Raw genomic sequence first — 10,382 nt, forward strand, 5'->3', positions numbered from 1 at the left:
GGTGACTCTAGAATGCGTTTGTACAATATGGGTATCAAATGAAAGGTGTTAATGAGTATTTAAAAAGGGCGTGGGCCTAAGTTCTATAGATGGACGCCTTTTCGAGATATCGCCATAAAGATGGACCAGGGGTGACTTTAGAATTTGGTTGTACGATATGAGTATCAAATGAAAGGTGTTAATGAGTATTTTAAGACGGCGTGGGCCTTAGTTCTATATGTGGACGCCTTTTCGAGATATCGTCATAAAGGTGGACCAGGGGTGACTCTAGAATTTGTTTGTACTATATGGGTATCAAATGAAAGGTGTTAATGAGTATTTTAAAAGGGCGTGGGCCTTAGTTCTATAGGTGGACGCCTTTTCGAGATATCGCCATAAAGGTGGACCAGGGATGACTCTAGAATTTGTTTGTACGATATGGGTATCAAATGAAAGGTGTTAATGAGTATTTTAAAAGGGAGTGGGCCTTAGTTCTATAGGCGGATGCCTTTTCGGGATATCCTCATAAACGTGGACCAGGGGTGACTCTAGTATGCGTTTGTATAATACGGGTATCAAATGAAAGGTATTAATAAGTATTTTAAAAGGGCGTGGGCCTTAGTTCTATAGGTGGAAGCCTTTTCGGGATATCGCCATAAACGTGGACCAGGGGTGACTATAGAATGCGTTTGTACAATATGGGTATCAAATGAAAGGTGTTAATGAGTATTTTAAAAGGGAGTGCGCTTAGTTCTATGGGTGGACGCCTTTCGGGATATCGCCATAAACGTGGACCAGGGGTGACTCTAGAATGCGTTTGTACAATATGGGTATCAAATAAAAGGTGTTAATGAGTATTTTAAGACGGCGTGGGCCTTAGTTCTATAGGTGGACGCCTTTTCAAGATATCGCCATAAAGGTGGACCAGGGGTGACTCTAGAATTTTTTGTACGATATGGGTATCAAATGAAAGGTGTTAATGAGTATTTTAAAAAGGAGTGGGCCTTAGTTCTATATGTGGACGCCTTTTCGAGATATCGCCATAAACGTGGACCAGGGGTGACTCTAGAATGTGTTTGTACGATATGAGTATCAAATTAAAGGTATTAATGAGGGTTTTTAAATGGAGTGGCCCTTAGTTGTATATGTGAAGGCGTTTTCGAAATATCGACAAAATGTGGACCAGGGTGATCCAGAACATCATCTGTCGGGTACCGCTAATTTATTTATATATGTAATACCACGAACAGTATTCCTTCCAAGTTTCCAAGGGCTTTTGATTTCGCCCTGCAAAACTTTTTCATTTTCTTCTGCTTAATATGGTAGGTGTCACACCCATTTTACCAAGTTTTTTTCTAAAGTTATATTTTGCGTCAATAGACCAATACAATTACCTTGTTTCATCCCTTTTTTCGTATTTGGTATATAATTATGGCATTTTTTTCATTTTTCGTAATTTTAGATATCGAAAAAGTGAGCGTCATGGTCGGATTTCGGCCATTTTTTACACCAATACAAAGTGAGTTCAGATAAGTACTTGAACTGAGTTTAGTAAAGATATATCGTTTTTTGCTCAAGTTATCGTGTTAACGGCCGAGCGGAAGGACAGACGGTCGACTGTGTATAAAAACTGGGCGTGGCTTCAACCGATTTCGCCCTTTTTCACAGAAAACAGTTATCGTCCTAGAATCTAAGCATATACCAAATTTCACAAGGATTGGTAAATTTTTTTTCGACTTATGGCATTAAAAGTATCCTAGACAAATTAAATGAAAAAGGGCGGAGCCACGCCCATTTTGAAATTTTCTTTTATTTCTGTATTTTGTTGCAACATATCATTACTGGAGTTGAATGTTGACATAATTTACTTATATACTGTAAAGATATTAACTTTTATTTTAAAATTTGAATTTAAAAAAAATTTTTTTTAAAAAGTGGGCGTGGTGGTTCTCCGATTTTGCTAATTTTTATTAAGCTGACATATAGTAATAAGAGTAACGTTCCTGCCAAATTTCATCATGATATCTTCAACGACCGCCAAATTACAGCTTGCAAAACTTCTAAATTAACTTCTTTTAAAAGTGGGCGGTGCCACGCCCATTGTCCAGACTTTTACTAGTTTTCTATTCTTCGTCATAATTTCAACTCACGTACCAAGTTTCATCGCTTAATCCGTATTTGGTAATGAATTATCGCACTTTTTCGATTTTTCGAAATTTTCGATATCGAAAAAGTGGGCGTTATTGTCCGATATCGTTCATTTTAAATAGCGATCTGAGATGAGTGCCCAGGAACCTACATACCAAATTTCATCAAGATACCTCCAAATTTACTCAAGTTATCGTGTTAACGGACAGACGGACGGACGGACGGACGGACATGGCTCAATCGAATTTTTTTTCGATACTGATGATTTTGATATATGGAAGTCTATATCTATCTCGATTCCTTTATACCTGTACAACCAACCGTTATCCAATCAAAGTTAATATACTCTGTGAGCGCTGCTCAACTGAGTATAAAAAAAAAAGATCCCAAACGGTCAATTTTTGAAAAAGTTATAGCATTTTGAAAACAAAAACGGTGTTTTTTTAAATTCATAACTTTTTTTGAGTTGGATGAAAAAATTTTAAAAACTTCTGAAAAACGTCTTTCGTAAGCTAGAAAAAGAAGAAAAAGTTTCAGCCAATTCTAATGGAGTCTGGTTCAAAATTGGTCGAAATGGGATGGAATACCCCATATATACTCATGAACCAATGACTAAAGATCCCGTAATGCCACAACCGTGTATATGTAATTTAATTTAGGAAAAAAGTTATTGTCAAATGACGTGCCGCTTTTGAAGTTTTTAGGTTTCTTCAATTATTATTTTTCTTTAAATTTTCATTTACGATTTTTATTAACGAACAAAAATTTCAATTTCGTAAAAGTTGATTTTTTCCTTGAGATTGTTTATTATTTTCAATCAAGTTCTAAGCCAAGGGAGTTTTAATCGTTTGTGGTGATGCATAGCATTCGGTCTAGTTCAGGACCCAAACATCCCCACTATTGTGTAATTTTTACATATCAAAGCTGGCTTTACCACCCGAAGTACCTACCATTGTTTTCTACACGATACTTGCAACAGGTCCTGCCCTGTCATCTATGCACTTTGCTGTAAAATTAACAACTATCTTCCGAGTCTTTCGTGTTTTTCCGCCTTATGAAATTTGGCATTATCATCGACCAATTCTTCAGCGACCATATTCACCACGTGAACCAAAAAAGAGTCGGAAATGTCCTAGCCGATAAATGCCAGGCGAACCCCGTTCTCAGAGTCCAATATCCGAAGCTCCCAGTTGAAGAAAGCCAAATCCCCAGGGAATCGCTGTGACACAACTTCCAGCTGAATACCGTATAGGTAAAACTCTTATCTAGCCAGATCAACCCCTATATACATAATGTATGTATTGTATGTACGCCACCAACGCCTTTAACTTTCTTTGGTACAAAATTGTTGAAACACCATGGAACTTGGGGGTGTGGAGGGAGCCTGAAGGTTTAATGTGGCCATATAAATCGTTCCCGAGATGGTCGGGCCAGCACCTTAATGGTGCCGTGTTACCGGAGCGTATCGGATCTGTATCCGACAAAGGACCATCACATCGACAACACTCCCCAAAGCCTTCGGGGAGTAACCTAATCGCTACAACAACAACAACAACAACAACAACCTGGCAACAAGTAACTTAAGGATTTTATTGCGCATATAGAAATTTCAAAAAATAACAACTAAAGTCCAATTCAAACAATATTCTTTGTTTTTTGTCTCTTACTATTTACTATTTATTACATTTCACTTCGTTTGAAACATATTTCAAAAGCGTGACGTCACGGAAGTTTTACTTTTTGTTGTTGTCTTTAATGCGAGATCTGTTATTTGGTTCATGATATATACTTGCACAATTCTTCATATGACAGATAAATTTATTTATTTATATATTTATTTATATTTTTTTGGTTTTTGCGAGTTTATGACATTACCCCAAAAATGTACGCAGACTTCGTGTTGGGGTTGATGATTTTAGGGTTTTTTTAAGCTGGGAATTTTGTGTTTGTGGATTCAGTGTTAGTCCCCTTTTCAAAGGGTTTACATTGGCGTTATTTGCATCGTCTTTTACCTTTCCTACTCGACTGTCAGGATATAAATGCATCGCAAGAAAATGCACTAACTTTAAATACGATAAAGAAATATATCGCATGGGTGGATCATAATTTCAGGCCAAATGCGATGAAATACTATCAAATTATTTCTAAAAAGCGTCGCATATGGAATTTGGAACCCAAACTGACGCTTTTGGTCCAGTGTAAATGTTACATAAGAAAACTTACCGCATTTCACAAATATCACATTTATAAGGCTTTTCGCCGCTATGGATTCGTTTATGTTCCCTTAAATAACTTTTTCGATAAAAACATTTACCACAAATATCGCACTCGAGTTCGTTGCCTTGATGTTTAACTTGTTTGCCTTCTTCAAGATTTTCTTTACATCTGAATAAATAAAAAACAAGATAACACAGATAATCACAATAACAACAACAGATAATCAAAGGAACGAAGTTGTTTTAAGATATAAGAATAGGTTAGATGCATATTATCATGATAGAGTTTAATAAAAGTTGACTTCCAATAACGTCAATGGAATTAACGTCAATTCATAATTTAATTATTATATAATACTAGCAGACCTGTCAGACGTTGTTCTCCCCTAAATCTGGTCTATTTGCATACATTTTAATAAGCTTTTTCCGTCCAACTCTACCCTCTCCCTATTCACTTTTACTTATTCCTTTTATTCACTCCGCCCGCCGTCATTTTGCTTTATATATCTCTATCTTCGTCTCATTCTATCTCTTTCTCAGTCTCTTTGCTCCTTTTCTATTCTAGCAAGTTCTTCTCATTCTTCTTCATCCCTTATTTCCAGCCCCAGAGGGTGCTATGTATTTTGTTCCAGTCCCATTCCGAGTCCCAGTCCCACTCCGAGTATCAGTCCCAGTCCTAGGGCTAATCGCAGCCCCAGTCCGTCTCTGGTCTACTACACAGAAAAAAGGTTCGTAAATACAAATCGAATAGGATGTATGTAAATAGGTATGTGGGTATTATTATGTCGCTATTTCGGCTTCGCATGTATATTTATCAGTTTTGCCACGTTGATGCGACAAAATCGAATATCACAATGAAAATTATTCTAAAGCTCTCAGCAACAGCTTTCATTTGATATCCATATTACACACACATTCTATCCGGGTCCACGTTTTGGCCTATATCTCGAGACCCTAGTCACTCAGCGGTATAAAAATTACTCTGTACTAAAGCAATTATCAACAGCTTCGATTTGATCGTTTCCCAAGGCAGTCGGTTCTATGTACCGGAGCAACTCCCGAGCAAGGACTGTCATTTCAGTGTAACCCCATTTATTTTTTTGCATCCCTCCCACAAACCGGGACCGCTCCATATTCTCTTGCTCCGGCAAGGTACCGAATCCAATCCGGGTCCGTCTCCTGACGCCGGTCCTCAGAAATGGTTTTGCTGCGTCTACCGGAAAAAAATCTTTTTAGGACGGTCATACTTTTGTCAGTGTGTCTCGTGCAAGGGATGGTTGAATCGGACAGGTTTTTCTGGGCTAGATTCCAGGACCCGACGTCCTCGTAGGTTTTATAAACCTTTTGTGGCTTCTTGCTGTTCACGCCCAAGGGCGCCCCGCAGTCTACGCCTTATTGCCCCACACTACCTTCCAGGCAGCCCCGCTGCTCAACAAGCCACAACAAATACCCGCTGCTGCTCGCGCCCCACGGTACCACCAACTCATACGGCCGCTCCCACTCATACCTACAATCTCCGTAGTAGTCGGGAGCAATGCCGGGCATCAGCCCCTGCCCCGTCTTCTTCCCCCATCTTTTCCGGCAGCAATCGTGTAGGTCAGGGAAACAGATTCTTAGTCCTACCTCCTTTTGCACCGTTTGCCAGCACAGCATATATATGTTTGCGACATCCGCCCAAAGCCAGCAGCGACATCCGCTATGAGGAAATACGGCACCTGAGAACGCAGCCGTATGAAGCCAAAACACATAAGCACGGGCCTCTATGTCAGGAATTGCCGGTGAATCCAGTACTCAAAGAACAGTACCCAAAACTTGCGGAAGAGGAACGCATACTCCCCAGGGAAACGCAAGTCACTCTCTAGCTCAACTTCGTTCTGGATACAGTAACAGGCTAAACTCAACAGATGTAATTCAAAAATTTATTTTGTTGGGAAAACACAAAGTTTTATTTTTTCATAGAGTTCCATTATACCATTGAGATTGAAAGGCATATATGTCTCCTATTTTGGTCTTTCTGAGTATTCTATAAATGTCAGCATAATCTTCTTAGCTGGTTTTGTTGGTATATCGAAAAATTTAAAAGTCAAAATTTTGAGTTGAATCAATTTACAATTAAACCTGCGATGTGTTTTCCGTTCTAGTCAGTTCGGCGAAGTGTTCGTGCAGTGTCATCCTCGGCTCAACTACAATTTGTTGGGCTTTTTTAGTTAAGCTGAAAATTTAAAGGTTGGATTTGTGCTTCCTTCTGGCGTTTTGGCGGAGTTGGGAGTTGCAATGCCTCCCTGACCTGGAGTCAGGATGGTGTCTTTGCACTCCTAACAGGAATCAGTGTTACAAATAACTTTGAAATACATAAATATTACTTATTTTGTGCCTGGCGTGGTGGCATTTAAAAACCTAATTTCTATTGATTTTGTGCCTGGCGTGACACCTTTTAAAATACCATAAAAAATTAACATTCCGAGAAATAACGAAACTTAAATATTTGAATAACGGAGCTCTGTGAATAACGGAGCCATTGTGAATAACAGAGGAGCATGTGAAATGAAACGACAATATTGAATGACCATTTTGATTCTGTACGGTCATAGAACCCAGCCAGCCATTAATCTCAAATTTCAAAAAAAAAACGTGCGATGTAGTAGGGATTCGATATTTGGTCTGTAGGGTTTCTATCACAAATAGAAATTCAAACATAATCTTGTCCAGCCCTTTTGAGGGTTATTACTCAACTACGAACTACGCAAACTAAAAAATGTTTTCAAAAATGTTCAATAATCGAGAAGTATCAAAATTTGCAGGAAAGTCTCGATGTATGCAGTTTTGTAGTCCACTCAATTTTACTTCATCAAAGTAGAAGTAATGAGTTTCTCTAAAAAAGAGCACTTTTCAAATACTATTTTCTACGTTGAATACGCTCCAATTCGACCATTTTCCGGGCCACCCTAAGGTGATGCGGGCATTGCGCTGGGTATCCTAACGCAGCTCCTTATGGTATCCTATGTTGGCTGGGGACGAGCTAATTGGCGCGATATGCATACATAACACAAAAAGTTAGCAATATAATCACTTACGGCACAGTTACTTTTTGCTTTTCCATAGTAAATTCTTCTTTGGTTACAAAGGTTGTTGAATGGATTGTGTCGCTATATTCAGTACTTTCTTCATCATCTTCAATGGGTTCGTTTTTGATAAATTCGCTTAACTCGCCTGGCGCTTGGATTGTGTCGCTATATTCAGTATTTTCTTTATCATCTTCAATGGGATCGTTTTTGATAAATTCGCTTAACTCGCCTTGCAAGTCTTCACAATAATCCAGTAATTGTTCTTTTCTTAGTAAATTCTCAGCAGTACTCAATTGTGCTGATTCCGAATCCACTGTCTGCTGTCTGCCTTCAAGAACCGTTCCTATTTCTGGAAGAAGTGAGTTTCGAGCAGTGCATTTGGGCTGGCAGCTGATCAACGGGCATGAATCTGTGTCGTTTGGTAATACTTTATGGTCAAATTCTGCCTCCATCATCGACATGTTTGAATCATCCCATTTTTTAGAAACCATTTCTCGCATCTTATGGTCGGATTGCACGCACAATTTTTGGAACCGATACACACTAATCAATTGGTGCAAGCATTTACAACAAATTTTTTTTGGTAGTTCGTCACTTAGCTGCACTTCCACTATTTGGGGTATTGTGCTGGTTAACAAGTCAACTATTCGTAATTCGTCGCATTCCTCAATAGTTTCCAAGATGGATTGGTGTTGTGGTTCAGTGCTGCCTTCAGACGTGAAGCCTTCCAGTTGAATCATACAGGCCCGACAGAGATAATCTATCTGTGATCTATATTCACTTTTATCCATTTGAGTGAATGTATTTGCTACGGTAAAAATTATTAAAACTACACAAGTAAGCCAGCAAGGAGAGTTAGGGATGAAACGATACTAGTAAAAAGCATTTAGGTATTCACACATTTGTCCCGATACCAAGAAAATTTGTAGTCGATACTTTTACATCGACTACTCAGGTATCGGAGAAACGTAATTGTATCGATAAACACTCGATACGCTCGCATTCACGGTAGCCACGCCTTGTTTTCATTAGGACCGAAATTCTTCAAAAAAAAGGACCAAAACTCAAAGAACTGGGCCAAATTTCTGTATTGTAACGAATTTAGGGAAATGCCGCTTATTTGCAAGCTCCTGCTAACGTACGAATCGCTTAACTGTTGAATAAATCACTCCAATATTCTGTATTGCAAAATGGTCTTTATTAGACAACTTTGGGATTAGTACAATTATACTTCCAATTAAACTTCACTTCTCGTAACTCAGCTTGCACTGCCTTTATACTCTTCGTTGCTTCATTCGCATATTTCTACTAAAGCCTAGACTTTTCCCCTTCTAGAATCTCTTACTTGGCAGCGTTATACATGTATATTTGTAGTTTATGCGTTTCTCATAGTCATATGAGTATTCGCACACAGTATTCTTCAATTCGTTTACAAAAAATTCACAAATGTGCCGAATTCTTTATAAAACCTTTAATTTTAGCTTATGGTTAAGTTCAAAGGCACACGCACTTTATTTTTTAACAAAAATTCTTATATAAATATAAGTTTTAACGAAAAACCTTAGGGGAAAGCCCGTGTGACAAGTCAAACTAGGTCAGTTTTATTTACATAAAAGCCTTATTTTTAAACTGAATTTCTCCAGAGCTCGGTCATATCAACTTTATCATAAAATCAGTCCTTCTTTACTCTTCCGTTTACCAATACACCCTCACGCTTCAGTTTTCCCATCCATGGCCTAGATTCTGTAAGTGCGAGCTTTGAAATGTACATTTTTTCCATATAATTTGTCTTATAAAGAAAATACATTTCAAAACTCACATTTATTGAATCCAGCCACAGTCCTCAGACGAACCATTGAAAGGTCTTAAAAGTCTTAACTGTGGAGTAATGTAATTTTGATGACATTTAACTAGGTACGATAAATTTGTCAAAAATGTTATTATTAAAGCTTCTGGGCAGAAACTCTCTCCAACGGGAATAATTTGGCACAAAGCGTTTGTAAAAGATCTACGTTGAGCATTTGTAAAGGTAGCGCTTTCAAAAAATATTTCTGCCTTACTTTCAATAAAAAAATATTCCTTGGGTGAAGATAATTAGTATTTTAAATTATGTACATTGAAATTTTTCAAATATCCAATATTTTGATATAATCATTGTACCTAAAATTACTCAAAATGTGCTTCATATTGTTGGTATAATATCAGCAGACTAGCGTTTTCTGATTGAACTCTTTAGTGCAGGTCAGAAATACATAGAAATATTTAATTCTGTAACTGATATTGAATTTGACATCTGTATAGCAGAAACGCAATTAACTCTCAGACACAAAGGAAGAAAAGGGGAAAAAGAAGTGATTCCAAAGAAATTAACGCAGGTAATTCTAGTGATGAGTGCACAATTAATAATAAATATAAAAAAGATGGTAGAGAGATACTCCTAGTTGCCAAAACTAAGTGTTTCATTTTCCTGATGCTTCTAGTTTTTCCTCGGACCAATTTTAATTTACTTAAACCTAATGAATTCAATAAAATAATCTTGTCCGAAATCGTTAATGGTGCGCGAATTGAATTGTAGCCCAATTCTATACGGCAGCATGACACATTCAGCATTAAATTAATAAAACTTGTGCTAATCTCAAAGGCAAATTTGTCAGCTTCCGTTTTCAGATTCGCGACCATGGATCTTAAACGAGTCTTTTGACACCCTTCTCAATATTTTAGGACGTGTAATAAGAGAGTCATGCTGTCGTATAGAATTACCGGAACGAAAAGTAGTTTGTCCAAACAATTGTACCTGCGGGAAGATTCCAATCTGTGCCTCTTACGCTGGAATACATTCCACTTTTGCATATAATATGTTACGGTCTGCTGTTATGGTCTACGGTTACGATCCACTTGGGAGCGTTTTCGTGCGAACACACCTAGTGACTAGTGATGGGACCAAAAAGTTGCGATGCAAAAGTATCGAAACAAG

General features: G+C 37.9%; 1 protein-coding gene across 2 annotated transcripts in view; it reads right to left on the reverse strand.

Moving 5' to 3' along the window:
- LOC137249204 (zinc finger protein 665-like) overlaps positions 1 to 8,293 on the reverse strand; it is a 146,921-nt gene extending 138,628 nt beyond the window's left edge. Inside the window, exons 1-2 of one of the 2 annotated variants that reach the window (XR_010952287.1) lie at positions 7,418 to 8,293; positions 4,351 to 4,512 (exon numbers count right to left, since the gene is read on the reverse strand). Coding sequence is in view for 1 of the 2 variants with exons in the window: in XM_067780506.1 (XP_067636607.1) it covers positions 4,351 to 4,512; positions 7,418 to 8,199 (944 nt within the window). In the remaining variant the exon portion in view is untranslated. The remainder of the gene's footprint in view (positions 1 to 4,350; positions 4,513 to 7,417) is intronic. The other variant, XM_067780506.1, reaches the window with a different exon arrangement.
- Positions 8,294 to 10,382: the final 2,089 nt, after the last annotated feature.

The sequence above is a fragment of the Eurosta solidaginis genome, chromosome 4 (genome assembly GCF_040869045.1).
Source record: "Eurosta solidaginis isolate ZX-2024a chromosome 4, ASM4086904v1, whole genome shotgun sequence".
Lineage (NCBI taxonomy): Eukaryota > Metazoa > Arthropoda > Insecta > Diptera > Tephritidae > Eurosta > Eurosta solidaginis.